Below are 17,761 nucleotides of genomic sequence, written 5' to 3'. Positions count from 1 at the left end.
CAGGGCTTTGGAAGACAGAGTTCCGCATCCTGGTGTCCTTGGCCTAACTCTTCTGAAACTACGCTGGCCTCCTGGGTGGCACGAAGGTGTCTGGGATCCCAGGGACAGGTGTGCTCCTTACCCACAGGAAACCTGTGCTGGGATTTTATTTATTTATTTATTTATTTATTTTGGTACCAGGGATTGAACTTGGTGGCACTGGGCCACTGAGTCACATCCTCGGCCCTAGTTTGCATTTTATTTAGAGACAGGGTCTCACTGAGTTGCTCAGCACCTCACTACTGCTGAGGCTGGCTCTGAACTCACGATCCCCCTGCCTCAGCCTCCCGATCCCTGGGATCACAGGCCTGTGACACCGCGTCCAGCTAGAAGTCTGTGCTTTGAGCCGGAGGTGAGGCCACAGGAGAACCCCACCCACAGAAAGTCTGGGAAGAAAGCCCCCACTACACCTGCCTGGTGGTGGGTCCCTTCCTAACTCCTCCCAAGTCACCTGTGATCCTGTTGGAAATGCTGAAGAGCCTCGAGGTCCTCTGCCGCTGGACGAAGGGCTCCCGGTAGTACCGGTCCCCAAAGCACATGCCCAGGAGCTCCTTGCGGACAGTCTTGTTCCAGAGTCCATAGATCAGCGGGTGGCAGGCGGCACTGGTAAAGGACAGCCAGGTGGCCCAGGTCTCCAGGGCTGGGGAGACATAGTTCTTCCCCCAGAGGGCCTCGGAGGTGATGACGGCCATGTAGGGGCCCCAGGTGACCATGAAGGCACCGATGACCACCAGGATGGTGACGAGGGCCTTGCACTGGTTGGCCGAGTAGGCCACTCCCTGGAAGGCGCTCCTCCTGCTGCCCGAGGACGAGGTGGAGGTGCTGGAGTTCTTCCTCCCGCTCCTGCGGGCCTCCTCCTCCATGATGACCACCGTGCCACAGTGCACCTTGCGGGCCTTGACCCTGGCCACGCGGAAGATGAAGCCGTAGCACACCAGCATGACCAGAAAGGGGAACAGTGCGCACCAGATCTGCCAGAAGGCAGTGTAGGCGGGCTCCCGGTGCCAGGCGGCCACGCACATCCACTTGAACTCGTCAAACTCCACCGACGACCACCCGAACAGCGGGGGCAGGCAGCCCACCAGGGAGTGCAGCCAGACGTAGACCAGCGCCAGCACGGCCCTGTTGCCCGTGATCTTCATGGGGTACACCATGGGGTACAGGACGGCATAATAGCTGGAAGAGGGCAGGGAGGCAAGAGAGGGCGTCAGGGGGGCGGCACCCGCTCTCAGGGGCCCCACGCCCTCGGCCCACCCAGCCCTCCCCACAGGAGTGGCCGGCCACTGGTCGCACAGCTCTGTAGGTCCTTCACATGGGCCGGCGGGCGCTGGGGGAGCAGACCTCGGAGGTGCTGCTTCCAGGTGGCCTTCCGCATCCTGCCGACCCCGGCCTGACTCTTCTGAAACCACGCTGGCCTTCCGGTGGCACAGGAAGGTGCCTGGGGTCCCAGGTGGCACAGGAAGGTGCCTGGGGTCCCAGGGACAGGTGCGCTCCCTCCCCACAGGAAACCTGTGCCTTGAGCCAGAGGCGAAGGTACAGTCCTGGGAGAACCCACCCACCAACAGCAGCACTTGCAGGCACCCCTGGGCCTCTGCAGGGGGTCAAGGGCTGCTCTTGCTGATGGTAATCCACTCAGATCAGTGTCCAGGATCTTAAAGAACCCAAAGGTTGCTGGGCCGGTGGCCATGCCTGTAATCCCAAGGCTGGGGAGGCTGAGAGAGGAGGATCACGAGTTCAAAGCCAGCCTCAGCAATTGTGAGGCGCTAAGCCACTCAGTGAGACCCTGACTCTAAGTACAAAATAGGGCTGGGGATGTGGCTCAGTGGTCGAGTGCTCCTAGTACGCCCCCCGCCCTGAAAAAAAAAGAACATGAAGAACGTGGACATTGCTCAGTGGGCATTTCCTGAAAGCCTGGACATATAGGTGAGGAGCAGTGGCGGGGAAGGCAGACGGGCGGCAGCGGGGCTGGGAGCAGGACAGGCCAGACCTCAGAGCTGTGAACCGTGGTGTGTGGCTCTCCTTCCACAGGCAAGGTCACTGGAGAGTACAGGGCCCGCCCGACCAAGAGAAGAAACGACGTCAACGCAGGCCACCTGACCCTATGGTCCCCACCGCACATATGAGCTGTGCCTGGCAAGCCACCGTGTTCCAGAGTCCAGGGACCAGGGACGGGGCGGGGTCCCAGTCGGCTCCACGGTGGAGGAGGTCACAGACCCAGGTCAGACGGGCGAACAGGCCTTCTGGAGGAGGCAACACCAACACCCAGGCCTGGAAAGGTGGGGGACACTGCCCAGGGCCAGCCAGGCAGAGAGTGAGCCGGGCAGGCGTGCGGACAGGTGGAAGGGCAAGCTGGTGCCACTCGGTCAGGAAGGCACAGCAGGCAGGGGCGGGACACGAGATGCAGAGGGGGGGCAGGCGGCAGCGGCCAGACGGCCCCGGACTGGACCTCTAACTGGGAATGGGCACTGGTAAAGGTCAGCCGTGTGGTCTAACTCAGACCTCGGGGCTGGAGTAGCCCCCGTCCAGACTTCCCTCCACGGCACCGCCGCTTACGTGAGCAGGACTTTCCTGTGAGGACGGCTTGGGGGACAGTGTGGCCACACCAATGCTGCCCTAAGCAGCAGGATGCAGAGAGTGACCTCCAGGTCATCGTGAGACACCCTCCAGCAGCACTTTCTGCATCACCCTTGGTCCCAGAGCCGAAGTGCCACCTGCCTCCAGGACAAGCTGCCTCTAGGAGAGGCTGCCTCCAGTGTCCCCACAGCTCAGCGGGCTGCTCTGATCTGGAGCTGAGAGGCCAACATCCGGCCTGGGGAGAGGGCCCGCCGTGGCTGCCGCTGCACCCACACGTGGGTCTGCCTCTGCAGAGGGTGTGCAGCCGGGGAGGAGATGCCTGGGAGCCGGCTGTGCTCCCACTGCTGTGCTCCCACCAGCTCTGGTCCCACCAGCTCTGCTCCCACTGCTGTGCTCCCACCACTGTGCTCCCACCAGCTCTGCTCCCACTGCTATGCTCCCACCAGCTCTGGTCCCACCACTGTGCTCCCACCACTGTGCTCCCACTTCTGTGCTCCCACCAGCTCTGGTCCCACCAGCTGCGCTCCCACTGCTGTGCTCCCACCACTGTGCTCCCACCGCTGTGCTCCCACCACTGTGCTCCCACCACTGTGCTCCCACCAGCTCTGCTCCCACCACTGTGCTCCCACCAGCTCTGCTCCCACCACTATGCTCCCACCACTGTGCTCCCACCAGCTCTGCTCCCCGTGCTCTAGCTCAGCCCCCAGATCTGCGGCGCTTCCTTCGTGAGTGGGAAGCAGCACCCCCATGCCCACCTCCAGGCCAGGCCTGCTCCTAGGAGTGGATGGCTCAGAGCCTGAGAGGCAGATGGCAGTGGGCAGGGCCTGCTCTTGCCTGTTCCCCTTGCCCCTGGCCCTCTCCCATGACCCTTGGGGACAGTGGGCCCTCTGAGCCCTGGGGTGACTCAAGCAGCTGTGCATCCTCTTTCCCCTGCCGAGTGCCCAGCTGGGCCACTGACCTGCATGACCATCCAGGCAACAGGAGTGTGAAGGAGCTGGCTAGGGAGGGATGGGGACACTTCCAGGAAGATCCCTTCACTTCTCAGAAGACACAGGCCAAGATTCCTGCTTTTCTCCAGCTCTTTTCAGAGTGGGGACCTCAGAACCCGGGGGTGTCAGCTGGTGTGGGGGACCAGGTGCTGCAGGCTAACTGTCCTGGCTCCTTGGACCAACCCTGCTCCGGCAGTCATGAAAATGACTGCAGCCAACAGGCGTCCTCTGCCGGGCTGCCTGCAGGCCTCCACTCCGCCGTGTCCCGACTTCACGGCAAGCCTGTAGCAAACGGCTCTAGGTCACTGCTTGACGAGGTCCAGCCACTGGCAGCGCCCCAACACGACAGTGCCCCTCCCTCCCGAGTGTGCCTCTGAGGCAGGAAGGCCCTGGAGTCCTTCCCCTGAGGAGCCACAGGCCTGGGGCCACCTTGCTTTTAGTCCTGATTTGCAGAGGGGGGCATAGGCCTTGGAGTGCAGGAATCCACGGCCCTGTCAAGGTGAGGGCAGTCGCCCTGAATCGTAAGCAGACTGGAGGCTCCAATTTAAACTGAAGCTCCTGTAAGCTCAAAGAAAAACGGAACAAAAGCAAGTCCCTGTCCCCTGTGAGTCACCACAGGCCCCGGGAGAGGGCTGTCCCCTGCGGCTCTCCGTCCTTCTCAGACACCAGCCTGCACACAGCCCTTCAGACCCCAAAGAGACTTTCGGGTTGTCCTGAGTAACGGAGGACCTGTGAGGGCCCAGCTCCAGAGCGTGGCCTGCCCCCGCCACGGCCACAGCACCGTCCCGCCAGCCGTCCCCACTTCCAGCTGCAGCAGCACTCGGCTGACCCCACGAAGGAGCCCTAACAGTGCAGCCACCTGCATCCTGAGCCAGAGCTCCTGTCCTCGTTAGCTGCCGTCTGCAGAACGGGTGTCATGGCCCACGGTGTGGGCGGAAGGCCACCCAGCAGCCCAGCCACCTAGGCTCTGATGGAGGTGACCACACGTGACCCCGGCAGCAGTGACTTGCTCACCGGGTGCCCTGCTGGCGGCTTCCACTCGCGGGTTTGGTGACTGTCATTGCATTCTTTCCACCGTCTGCCTCTGCTCTGTGGGCTGTCCACCCAGCCTGACGGATTTCTTCCCTCTCCCCGGCCTCTCCCACCCTTCCTTCCCAGTGCCCTCAGATTGAGTGACCACTGAGCAGCCTGGTGGCCTCCACTCACTGGGGTTCTCAGCGAGTGGGCTGGGGCATGGCTGGCAATGTCTCGGAGGTTGTGCACTGTCACACCTGGAGTGCTGCAGGAAAGCACGGTCTCCCTCCCTGAAAACAAGGCAATTCCGAGGGACACACCCCTCAGAAGGGTGACCCGGAAACCTCAGAGTCTCAAAGGCACGGCCATGCACACCATGGAGCAACTCACACCCAGGGAGCACCTCACACCCAGGGAGCACCTCACACCCAGGGAGTACCTCACACCCAGGGAGCACCACACAGCCAGGGAGCACCTCACACCCAGGGAGCACCTCGAACCCAGGGACCACCTCACACCCAGGGAGCACCACACACCCAGGGAGCACCTCACACCCAGGGAGCACCTCACACCCAGGGAGCACCTCACACCCCAAAGAAGCTGCAGACCACGGAAGATGACAAAACAGGCCACAAAACCATGTGTGCAGAGCCTATTTCAAAATCGACTGTGCACCACCCAAAACCGCTGGAGGCAAACACAGCAACAGGGACTGTCCCTGGCGATCAGGTCGCTGGCACTGCTCCTTTACTGTCTATCTCATCGCTGGGAAAACCAGACACGTGGAGAAGCTGGCGGGCTCCCTGTCCGGACGTCCTCTCCATCCTCGCCCTGTGCGGAGGGCCCACAGGAGTCCGCCCAGGGGAGGCCTGTGCTCCTGACGGACTGTCCACCACCACACACCACCGAACACCCGAGGGTCCAGAGAGCCTGGGGACTTGGCACCAGTGAGGACACCCCGGTCTGCCGGCCACTGACCACATGGCACGAACCTTGACCTGCCCTCCTTCTCCACGTGGGGAGTGAAGTGGCCTGGGGCTGAGACCTGCACGGCCACCTCTGCCAGGACAGCGGGGTCTGCAGCACCTGTAGGGCCCAGAGGAGCCAGCAGGGATGGTCCCCGCTGAACCAAGCACATCCAGCCACTCCCAGCGCCGCTGTCTGCACTGCCCAGGCTGTCCTGTCCCCTGCTGCCCCTCCGTCCTGCACTGTGAAGGAGTGAGGGGACCCCATGTGGGCGCCATGGTCAAGCTGGGGCCATTGCCAAAGTGAGAGCCAGCGGGCCACGTCAGGAGGAATGGGCCCAGCCTGCTGCACCTGTCCTTCCTCGGCTCTGCGCTTCACGGGGAAAAGGAGGGTCAGGGGTCTCCAGGCCGGTCTCTGTTTTGTGCTTTTAAGCAATGGAGCTCACAGAAAACTGTAGTCACGCGTCCCTTAAAACAGGGCACCATGCTGAGAACCCGCCACTGCGCAATCTCATCACTTGTAAACGTCGCGGAGAACACTGCACCGAACGGACGCACACTGCTGCCGTCCTGGATGACGGGGACCCGGGTGTCACACGGGGCCCACTCTCCACCCGAACCCAGGCAAAGGAAGCCGGGCTCCAGGCCAGGAGCCAAGAGCAGCGGAGATGGCTGGGCCCCGCCCCGAGCGAGGCCTGGGAGTCTGAGTCGGGGGCCAGGACCTGCCTCTCCGTGGCCCTGCGCTCCCGGAGGCCAGCTTACCGGTCGATGGCGATGACCCCGAGGGTGAGCATGCTGGCCGAGCTGATGAGCAGGTACAGCAGGGCGGAGAAGTTGCACCACACGACCCCGAAGATCCATTCCCTGCGGACGGAGCTCGTCACCACGAAGGGCAGCACCAGCACCGACAGCAGGAAGTTGGACAGCGTCAGGCTGAAGACGAACTTGTTGCTGAGGGTGAGGAGGTAGGACTTCTTGTACAGGGTGACCACGACGACCAGGTTGCCCAGGCAGACGAACACGGCGATGACCACGATGGCCACGAACTCGGGGACGCCGCTGCCCCCTGGCCCGCTCTCCTCCGCGGGGAGGTCGCTCAGCTCCTTCCTGTGGCCGAGGGAGGAGTTGAGGCTCATGGTCAGTGCGCCTCAGCCCGGGGTAGGCAGAGCATGCTGGACGGCTGCAGAAACAAGACGGGGCCGGGGACAGGAGGGGCCTTGTCACACATCATCTGCATGCAGCTGGCAAGAAAGGCAGCAGAGGCTCGGCCGGGAAGTCCCAGGCTGCCCCCCAGCCAGCCTCTCCAGCCAGCCTCCCTAGCCAGCCCCCAGCCAGCCCCCAGCCAGCCCCCCAGCCAGCCTCCCTAGCCAGCCCCCCAGCCAGCCTCTCCAGCCAGTCCTCCGGTGTGCTCCCTCCCCCGTGTGGGGCTCACTCACTCTGGCCTGACGACTTCTTCTCCAACTTTGCAGAGTCCAAAGGCCCCTGTGCTAAAGGCTCGGCCTCCACTTGGTGCTACTGGGAGGAGTGCAGCCTTCCGGAGGCAGGATTCATGGGAGGGTTAGGGCATGGGGCGTGCCCTGGAGGGGTCCATAGGACCCCCGTCTCTTCCTCTTTCATCTCCCGACTGCCCTGAGGTGACCATCTCTGCTCCACCGCGGCAGACTGCCTTGCTGCGGGCCCAAAAGTAACGCGGCCACCTCCAGAACTGAGAGCCCTTTTCCATTTTTTCATACTGGGCATCTAACCCAGGGGCGCTTCACTGAGCCACGTCCCCAGCCCTGATTTGTATTTTATTTAGGGACAGAGTCTGAGTTACTTGTCTGAGTAACTCAGACTCTGTCCCTAAATAAAAGTAAAAGTCTGAGTCGCTTTTTGCTGAGGCTGACTTTGAACTCGCCATCCTCCTGTCTCAGCCTCCCAAGCTGCTGGGATTACTAGTGTGCACCCCTGGGCCCAGTTCCCCATTCCTTTTAATTTTTTATTTTGAGACAGGGTCTTTCTGAGGGTCTTGCTAAGTGACTGAGGCTGGCCTCAAACTTGCAATCATCCTGTCTCAGCCTCCCAACTTACTGGGAGCCTGTCATCACAAATGGCAGCACCAACATGGACAGCAGGAAGCTGGACAGAGCATGCACAACTGTGCTGGCTTTTTTGATTTTTGGCAGTGCTGGGGGTCATACCCACCAGGGACTCAACGTGTACTAGGTAAGTGCTCTACCCCTGAAATACATGCTCAGTCCCAAACCTTTTTTCCTTAGAAGTTGATTATCTCAGGTATTTCATTATAGTAATAGAAAGATGACTCACAACCGGCCTTACCATTTTCCCAAAGCCAGTTATTCAAAACCTTTAATGTGCTTAAGAATCACCTGATGTGCCAATTCAAAAAGCCAGTTTTTAGGTGCCACCACTACAGATTCCTGTCCTGGAGATGAGGTCCAGCTGGGAATCTGCACTTTGAGCAAGCCAGTGGGAGCAGTGACCCCATTACAAGTGTCCATGGGGGACACTGCAGAGTGCTGCTTTAGACTCTGCTCCTCGGGGGGATACTGACCTGAAGAGGTGGCACCACCTTGGAGCTACCAGAGGTGCAGAAGTTCAGAGCCACTCTGACCCACAGAATCAAAGTCTGCACTTGGGCCCCGTCCTCAGCTGATTGCTGCACGTGTGGGACAAGGTCACGCAGGAGCAGTTCCGGGCTCCCCAAGCAGGGGTCACGAACAGTCCATGGGGGACGCTGCACTGCTCTCAGCAGCCGTGGGAGGGAGGACGAGGACCCAGCACTGACCACAGGTGGGTCAGCAGAGGCCCATCTGAGGTCTCGCCCACGGACCGCAAGGTGCAGACTCTGCGCTCAGGAAACGGGCTCCGGATCCCGGCTGCCACTCAAGCCTCACACAGCTCCACGTCAGATCCCACAGACTCAAGTTCCCCCAAAACTTTTCATCTACTTCAGTCAGCCAAAAAGCCCTTTCCCCACCTGCTCTCCTTCTCCACAGACAGAGGACACCAGGAAGAAGCAAAGACGGTGTCCTGCGAGCCACATGACAGAAACCGGGGCCCAAACCGCCTCCACTCAGCCGCAGGACAACCCCCTTCCTAGCGGGCCTGTGGCTCTGTCCCAGGACCCATGGCCACAGGAGCCCACAGGGGAAGAAGCAGGCCTGCCCCTGGCAGAGGTCACAACACCTGCTGGACAGCTGCCCTGCAGAGGGCCCATCTGCCCACACTGCTCCAGGCTGCACCAAGCAGTGGCCTCCCTGCTCAGAAGGACCGACCAGTCCCAGGGGATGTCTGCCTCCCACCCTCTACTCATCCGCTGGTGCCTGCTCACGGAGATGGTGGCCCCTGATGTCCCCAGGCCGGCACAGATGGTCAGTCCTTCATCTCTGATGTAAGTTGCAAATGCTTCTCTGGTCTGGTCAGAGTAGGCCCAGAGGGGCCGCTTGCTCCATGATGGGGACAATCTCCTTCCGAGTCACTCTAGGACAGCATTTCTTGTACTTTATGTAAGTGTGTGGTCTACAAAGACCCAAGTCAGTACATCCATGAATTTCTGGGAAGGCAGACGTCCCCCATCTTGAACATATGGAATTAATGTTTTTAAGCCTAAATACAAACCATTGTTTCTACTAAATTTTATTTTGTACACTCAGCTCCTGATTCCAGGCCGTTAAAACCCTCTGCATGTTGATTTCGGTTACCCAACTTCTTCGTTACTCTGACTTTGCACCACGAATAGACTCCATAAGTGCACTGCCCACCCGTGTCTTTGGAAGTTGTTCCTGTAATTGGCAAGCTCTGGATTTTGTGGGCTCTTATACTAAATTATTAATTGGTGCTCAAAATAAAGCTTCCACATAAGCCTGTTACTCCAGACTTGCCTTGCACAGGGGGAACAGCGCGATCAGAGAAAGAGACAAAGGAAAAACTGTCAGAAAACATTTGCAACTCACATCACAGATAAAGGGCCAATCACTCTGATTTGTAAAGAATCCCTTCAAAATCCAAGAGTACAGGGCTGGGGTTGGGGCTCAGGGGTGGACGGGTCAAGAGCACAGTTGGCACGGGCTCTGCAGCCAGCCCACGGCTGTCCACGTCCCCCTTCAATGTGTCCATCCCGGAGTCGGGGCTTTGGCCTAGCCTGACCTGGGCCAGGTCCGGGCTTCTCACCACCAGCCCCCCCCGCCCCGCCCCCGCCCGGGCTGGCTGCAGCTGCGTCCCCCTCCACGTGGACTGTCCCCTACTTGTGGATGAATTAACAAGCGTTTAGCAAGTCTGACACGTTTCAGTGAGACACAGTCTCTCCTGGGCACCTACGGGCCTCCCCGGGCCTCCCCAGGGGAGGGAGGGGCTCAGGCCAGGTTTCCACAACAGGCTCTGGGAAGCCCCTGCCCCAACCCGGGATCCCAGCCAATCCCAGAGGCGAAAGGCCACTCCAGTCCCCCTGGCACAGCTGCCGGAGTGGCTGGGACGACCCTAAGGCCAAGAGGCAGCTCGGCAGGCCCTGCTCACAGGAGGGCCTGGGGCGCCTGCTTCCTGTGTCCAGTGTGTCCACAACCAACCCACTCTTCACTTCTTCCCCCCGCCTCGCCGATGGCTCCCGCCCTCCAGGAGCTCAGACCCAAAAGCCCAGGTCCTGATGCCTCGCGTTCTCCCACACCCACTCTGGGCCAGCAACCTGCCCAGAACCTGCCCACGTCTGACCACATCTCAGCCGCCACGCGCCAGTCCAGGCTCCAGGTTATGAGGACAGCTGCCACCAGTCCACCTGCTGGGCCCTCCCCCACTCTGCACAGGCAGCAGAGTGAGCCTGACGAGGCAGCCAGCGTGGGGACAGGAGCACTGCCCTCCAGAGCTCTTACCTAGACCCGCAGCGCCGACAGGGTCCTGCCAGGTCCCCACGACGGCTCCAAGCCCAGAATGAACACCCCCCTCACTCCTGCCGCTCCACGCGCACTGGTCTCACTGTTTCTCCAGGCGTCACACAGGCCTCACCCAGGGCCTTTGCGCTTGCTGACCTGTGCCCAGAATGCCCTCACCCCACATCACTTTGTGGGTTGTTCTCACGCCTAGGTGAGCAAAGCCCTCCCAGGCACGCTGCGCCACCCTTCCCTGGCCTCCCGCACAGCCCGGCTCTGGCCCCTTCAGTACGTTCTCTGGACAGCACGTGGTGTGTTCCGGTGTTTATCAGGTTGGCCTCTCTCTCTCAACACTGCAGAATCCCTGAGGACGAAGGCAGCCTGGTCTGTGGACACTCTGGTCAGATCTAGGACAGCGGCTGCGCCCAGTGGCATTCACTGCGTGATGGACAGACGAACAAGGGAACCACAGGAGACCCCGGGACAAGGTAGGGTGTCCCGCAGCAGCGGGGCAGGCGCTAGTACTTACGTCGGTGCCCCTTCTCCTCTCCCCACCGACAGAACTGACTGGCGTGGAGGGCCACGGCACCTAGGGAAGGCTTGCAGAGGCTGGTGGCCAGCAGGCCCAGCCCACAGGTGTGGAGAGCTGTGGCTTTGGCCCTGTTCCTTCCCGTTCTCCCAGGGGAACTCACACCCACGTGTGACAGTGAGCAGCCGTTTTCTGGCCTCGCAGTGGAAGTGTCCCACAATGCAGACAGAACCCCACAGCAGCCCAAGCCCAGATGAGCTGCGGAGCCGCTGGGCCGGCCACGCCAGCCACCCCTGCCAGGGTGAGTCCTGCAGCAGTCTCCTTTACACGCTCAGACAAAACCTGAGTTCACACACCCTGGGCGTGAGGAGAGCCACACAGGCGGAGGTGACTTCTGTGTGGCCGGGAAGCGCTGGAGCTGGGGCCTCGCGCCCCATCTGTCGTCCCCATCCACCCTGTCTTGCTCTCCAGCCCCAGCACCGACCCCCAGCCCTGACCTGGTCAGCCTTTCCCAGCACAACCCTAAACGCAATCAGAGATCCTGATGTCGGAAGGAGAGGGCCTCTGGGAACAACCCCCTTAGAAATGAAGCGAGCCCCAGCAAGTGCTCTGCAAGGGCTCCTCCTGGAAGGTGGAGCTTTCTGAATTGGTGGATTTCACCACTTAAAATGCCAACGCTCTGTATCAAAGTTTTAAGCAAAAGTCATGCCAATCTGTCATAGATTCATCTATATTTTAAAGCAAAGTCCACAAAATAGTTAATTGCATAATGATTCAAGGTCTTTAAGTCCCAAGATGCAGGGAATTTTGGTTCGGCAAAGACCTTCGCTGTCAATCGGGTGCAGCTTTCTTTGAAACCCGGCAGGAGGCTGCAGGAGATCTGCAGCAGCGACCCCTCAGACTGACACAGGCAGTGCCCTCTGGCTAGCAGCGACTGTGCCCTGCAGGGTGCCCATCTCCTTCCAACGCTGAGCGGTCCCTCTCCCTCGACAAAGAGTGCTGCTCAGGTCACAGCAGGTTGAGGAGTGTGGAAGGAGATGGTGGCCGTGCAGGGCACAGCTGGTGCTGCACCTGCAGAGAGGTGGGCATGTGGGTGCCGTCGGTGCCAGCAGAATGTGCTCAAATGCCAACTCTGCCCGTGGAGGAGGGCTGCGTGGGACTGCACAGGAGGACAGCGTCACCACCCCTGGGCCACCTCGCTTCCCCTTGGATCTACCTCCTCTATGAACCATCCTGCTGCACATCCTCAGGTCAGACGCTCCCAGCGGTGGGGGCCGGTGACTGTGAGAGGCCTTCCCGACCAGGACGCCGAGCGCCGTCCAGAGACCAACAAGTGACAGGACACAAATCTGCACGCTGCAGAGGTCCACGGATGCTCCTTGAGAAATCCACTTTTTACACTGACTTGATTCAGCTGCTTTTCATAATTAGGCACCTTCTCCAGTTTGGAATACCAAAAAGGGCAGGAGAGGATCCACGGCCCAGAAAGCTCCATCCCCGCGTAAGCCATTCCCGGTCCTGGGCACTCGCCTCCTTTGTCACCTGTTCAAATACCATCAGCCTCAAGGCCACCTGAAGAGCTGAACTCGGAGGAAGACTTTCTGGAACATTCTACATACAATGACCCTTACTACCCCTACTGGCTACACTCTCCCTTTTATATTTTAGCTATTCTCTCAGAGAAGCATGTCTTCTCACATAGTACGAGGTTCTACTCTAGGCGAGGATGCTTGTTCTTCCTTCCAGATGTTGGCAAAAGCTTCCTCAGTTCCCCTCTGAATTCCCAGCAGCCCTCTGCTGTTGGGAAGATAAATATTTATATTCCCCTACACACTTATGTCCACTTAGGCCTGATGTCAATAGAAAGAATGCGGGCTTTGGACTCCTCTCCAAAGCTGGATGGGAATTCTGCGTGACCTTGTGAGTGTCTCTTAACCTCTCTGAGCCTCTGAAGACAGAATTAACGCATTTTGAGGACTGCGGAGAGGGATGTCTGCGCTAAGGTAGATAAGAGCATCGGCGGAGCGTTGGAGAGAAGATAAACCACAAAATGTTTCAGTGAGTCCCTGAAGACGTGAAGAGAGAACTCAATTCCCTCCCCCTCACTTCTAATTTTAATTAAAGCCAAAGCGGTTTCTCCCGACCACTTACCTGGGTGAAAGGGAAAGGGAAGGGAGGCTCCGCTGACTCCATTAGGGGCTCAGGGCCCGGGGCTCGAGGGTGAGGGAGAGAAGCACTTCCCCAGCTGAGGCAGGCCACCCAGGTGCCAGCCGCCCAACCTGCCAACCTGCACCTGTGCCTGGGGGCTGGTGTCCCCTGCTGGCTTTGGCCACAGCCCCTCCCCCGTGAGAGAGAATCTCTTCACTCAGCAGAAAAGCTCGAGGGACATGAGTGAAGAAGACCAGGGTGGCAGGGAGCCTCTGAAGACGTCCCAGCAGGAGACTCCAGGGGACATCTGGGAATGGCTGGGAACGTTCTGGGTTGTCACACAGCTGCAGGCGGCTGCTAAACACCCTGTGCACGGGGACAGCCCACATGGCAAAGGTGAGCAGCCCAAGGTCTCACTGGTGCCAAGACTACGGGGGAAATGTCTCGCTGTGAACCTTGGTGGGCACATGGGGACTCACTGTCCTTGCATACCAAAGGCACAGCTCCAAGGAGGCAAGGGGTGGAGAGCAGGGCGGGAGACCACCCGCACCACCAGGCGGACCAATAACTGTTCTGTTCATCGCCCTCGCACGGCCAAGCGAACGCACACCCGTTTCCATAATTTAGAATATCATTTTTAAATGGTTTACGGGAGAAGTTCTCCCAAGTACATTTTCTCTGATGGCCACTGTGAGACAGACGCAGGAGGAAGGCAGGTGTCCCCTCTCTCCCTCCTGGTGGCAGCGACTGCCACTGGTTTCTGGACCCTCCCATATTCTGGTCTTCCAGTTAGCCTTCCCCTTCTCATTCCTCACTGAGCTGCCCCAACGATATTCACTGACCCCTACTCTCTGCTCAGCTCCACTCTACAACTGGGGCATAGCATGGAGCAAGACATGCCAAAGCTCACATTTAACGAGAGGGGACACAGGCAGGCAGCACATAGTAAAAATGCAGAATAATTCTAGGTCAGCAGGTGCTATGAAGGAAAATAAAACAGGGTGCATTATCCTGTTTTCTATGGCTATAATGAAATACCCGCAGCTGGGTACTTTATAAAGAAAAGAGGTTTTTAGCTTGCAGTTTTGGAGGCTGGAAATTCCAAACAACACGGCACTGACTTTGATTTGGGGCCCCTGACTGTGTCATGTCATGGTGGGTGGCACCTGGCGGAAGCACATGCGAGAGGAAGAGATGACATGGAAGCACGGGGATGGGTCACTCTCCAGGGAACTACCGGGGTCCCACTGAACAACACTGATGCCTTCCAGGGGCAGGCCCCCTGTCCTCACTACTTCCTGTGGGGCTGCACCCCTAAGGACCCCACCCCTGAACATCCCCACACCAGGAACCAAGCTTCCAAGGCCTGAACTGCAGGGGAGAACCCACCCCACCTGCAGCACAGGGTCCGGGAGGGAACGGGTGGGTGGGTTGGGACTGGGCAGTCAGGGAAGGCTCTCAGGAGGCAACATTGGAATGGGGACCAGAAAATGCTGCAAGGGACTTCAGGCTGAGAAAGAGCCCCCTGAAGGTCCCGAGGCCGGGGCGCGCGTGGCCTCTCTAACGAGCAAGAGAGTCGGGGAGCTGGAAGAGAGCCGAAGACTCCCGAGACTCTGGGGCTGGCACGCAGGCCTTGTGGCCGCGGGACGGGAAGCCACTCTTCTGCTCTAACAGGGGCTCACGCTGCTGCTGGGTGAGGCGTGCACCCAGGAGGCCCGCGAGAGGTGGAGATGGAGGCTTGGTCGGGTGGCGAGGGGTGACGAGAGGCAGCCACCTCCCAGAGGTGCAGCGTTGCAGAGCTGAGAGGCCTCCAGGTAGCTCCTTCCACGGGTCCATCTCCAGACGAAACGGAAGCCTAAGAGGGTAAGTGCGCTCCCCACAGTCACAGGCCTGACTGCAGCCCACGCCCGTGCTTCCTGGTGGCCTCGCGACACCTTGCCCTTACCCAGCCGCCCCAGCTGTGATGACAACTTGGAAGACAGGCAGGAAAGGAGCCTGGAAGGTGGTCCTAGCCAGGTTCAAAATAAAGACCAAACCCAAGGGCTTCCCTGGCTCTCTGCAGCATGGGACACCCCAACTGCTGTGGTTTCCCTCTGAGACTCCCTCTTCCCAGCTCCGGGTCCTGCTCCAGCCCCCCTCCTCCCCAGCTCCTCCCTCTCACTGACCCCCACCATCTTGGCCATCTTACTGTGTCTTCTCGGCTCACCCTCAGAGGAGACCAAGTGCAGCTCCTCAGCTGTCCATCCCCACACTCTGCCTTCGCCCTGCATTTCCTCTGGAGAGCCCCACCTCCGCCCACCCACTGCCTCGGTGGACATGGACACATGACCTCTGCCCCCCATCAGTCTCATCCAACTGCCTGTCACTGGGGCAGAGCGGAGGGGCCTAGCAGACCACTGCTGGTGGCTGGGAGAAGACGTTCCAGTGGACAGGTCCCCCTTCCCTCTCGGGGAGCCCGAATGCCAGGGGCCACCTCATGGAGCGTCAGGAAGGCCAACACAGAAGGTGAGAACATGGGTCCTGAGGAAAGCACCTGAACCCTGAACCCACCCAGGAGCCAAGCGTAGTGGGGCCCTTGTGACAGTCAGTGACGTTCCTGTTGGCTTAGGTCCATGTGAACCGGCTTTTCTACCACTTGTAGGAGGAAGGGGCCTTTTGCAGGAGATCCCTCCTGTCTCCTCAGCTCCCTCGCTCAGCCCATTAAACCCCAATGACTCCAAACTTGCCATCCTGGGTATGCCGCCAAAACTGACATCCTGGGCAGCACTGCAGCACCCAGAGTCAAGTCACCCACCTGGTAGATGTCTCCTCCCAGATGCCACCCGGGCACCCGGATTGAGACTTGTACAAAGGGGAATTCTGCATCTCTGCTTCTACCTTCCCAATATGCTCTTCTCCATGTTCTTGTCTATCCTAGAAAAAGCACCACCCACCGCCCAGACTCTCCAGACAGACAGCTAGGGTGTCCTCGAGGGTCTTGCCAGGTAACCCCCGCAGAGCTAAGGCCCCGACTGACTCTTTCTGACTATGTGGCCTTGGGTAGACTAACCAACCGCTCTGAGTCATGAATTTCCACGCAGACTCTCCAGCGTTGAATGAGAAAATCGAACACACGGTGGTCTGTCCCACTCCCATCACAGATGTCCAGGTCATCACTAAATTCTAGCTCACAACTTCGAGCTCACCGCCATTACCCAGCTCAGAGCCTCACCCTCTCCCGCCATGGTCACCAGGTGTTTCTATCTCCACTCTCGCCCCCACTCAATCTGTCCTCCCCACTCTTGCCAGACTGAAGGTTCCGCTCAGACTGATCACACATGCCACTCCCCACACCTGCAGAAGGTACACCCTGCCCCTCTGCTGCCCCACCACGCCCCGGCCTCCAAGTGCTCATGCGGCTGCTCCGGGGCCACCTGGGACGTGCATTGGGCGGTCCAGCCCGCACCGCCCTCGCTTCTGCTCTGTGTGCCAGGGAGAGCAGAGAGCGCATCCCTAGGAAGCCCAAGAAAACAGACTGGCTACAGAAGCCCATGGACAGACGCAAACCCCATCTACTTGTGGTCCCAGGGCAGAGGGAAACCCACAAAGGAAGGGAAAGAGGCAGGAGGGCAGGACACTGTAGATGGAGAACAGCAGAGACAGGAGAGGGAGGAAGAGCAGATCAGGGAAACTTTGATAAAGGGAAATTGAAATAGGAGATTTCCCTAAACAAGCAGAAAACTTGAAGCCACAAAGAAAAATGACACCAATTTAACATCATAAAATTAAATAGTTCTGCACCATAAAAGGTACAAGGGGTAAATTGAAGACATAGAAACAAGATGCCTGATTTACTAACAAGAGGTGAGAATGCAGAAAGAGCCTCACAAATTCATGAAATTCAACAGAAAAATAGACAAATGATTTGACCAAACAATTAGAGAAAGTATAAATTGATTTAAGGTTTTTTAAAAAGGGTAAACTTGGAAGACTCTCGACCTTTAAAATGCACATGACTGATATGGCATAGTCTCCAAGATCTAGATGAAGCTTCTAAAAGTCTATATTATTGAAAGAGGGAAAAAAATGAGAGATCCTTTTCCCCCCTGTAGGTACATGGATTCTCTCTGAAAGAATAAACAAAATCTGGCAAAATTAATTGTATCCCCAAAGGAAAACAGAGGGCTGGTGAACAGGAGGGGGGAGATGTTACCTTTCATGAACTTTCAATGTTGTACCTTTAAAATATACTATCTCCAAACAAGTACTAAGCTAAATAAGCTAATCAATTAAATTTCTTTTCTGCACAATCTCTAAGACATCAATAAATAAAGAGAACTCTCCTTAAATAATAGTTTAAATATGCATTCTCTTCAACCAACCAATTTCACTGTTAGGAACAATTTCTACCTGGAAAGACTCTCTGCATGCACATAGATCAATAATGATACAAAGACAGGGTTGGAAACAATTTAAGAGCCCATGGACAGGGAATGTTTAAATAAATTATAATGAATCCATACTATGAAATGCTATGTAGCCATTAAAAAGAATGAATGAAAACATCTATTACTGATACTGAAAGACTTCCAAGTTATATTGTTAAATTGAAAAAGCAAACCACAGGGCATTATTATATATGTCCCACATTTATATATGTTT

At 58.2% G+C, this 17,761-nt stretch overlaps 1 protein-coding gene across 7 annotated transcripts in view; it reads right to left on the bottom strand.

Annotated features, from left to right (window-relative positions):
- Gpr161 (G protein-coupled receptor 161) overlaps window positions 1-17,761 on the bottom strand; it is a 32,640-nt gene that overhangs the window by 12,390 nt on the left and 2,489 nt on the right. For 5 of the 7 annotated variants that reach the window (XM_076831497.2, XM_076831501.2, XM_076831499.2 and 2 more), the window contains exons 3-4: window positions 6,344-6,761; window positions 491-1,215 (exon numbers count right to left, since the gene is read on the bottom strand). In XM_076831497.2, the coding sequence (XP_076687612.1) occupies window positions 491-1,215; window positions 6,344-6,717 (1,099 nt within the window). In that variant the 5' untranslated portion in view covers window positions 6,718-6,761. Of the gene's footprint in view, window positions 1-490; window positions 1,216-1,332; window positions 1,451-6,343; window positions 6,762-8,135; window positions 8,210-17,761 lie in introns of those variants that run through there. The other 2 variants (XM_076831502.2, XM_076831504.2) reach the window with 2 other exon arrangements.

Source organism: Callospermophilus lateralis, chromosome 13 (genome assembly GCF_048772815.1).
Source record: "Callospermophilus lateralis isolate mCalLat2 chromosome 13, mCalLat2.hap1, whole genome shotgun sequence".
Classification (NCBI taxonomy): domain Eukaryota; kingdom Metazoa; phylum Chordata; class Mammalia; order Rodentia; family Sciuridae; genus Callospermophilus; species Callospermophilus lateralis.
Note: the sequence above shows the minus strand (reverse complement) of the source record. Positions and strands in the feature narration are given on the sequence as shown.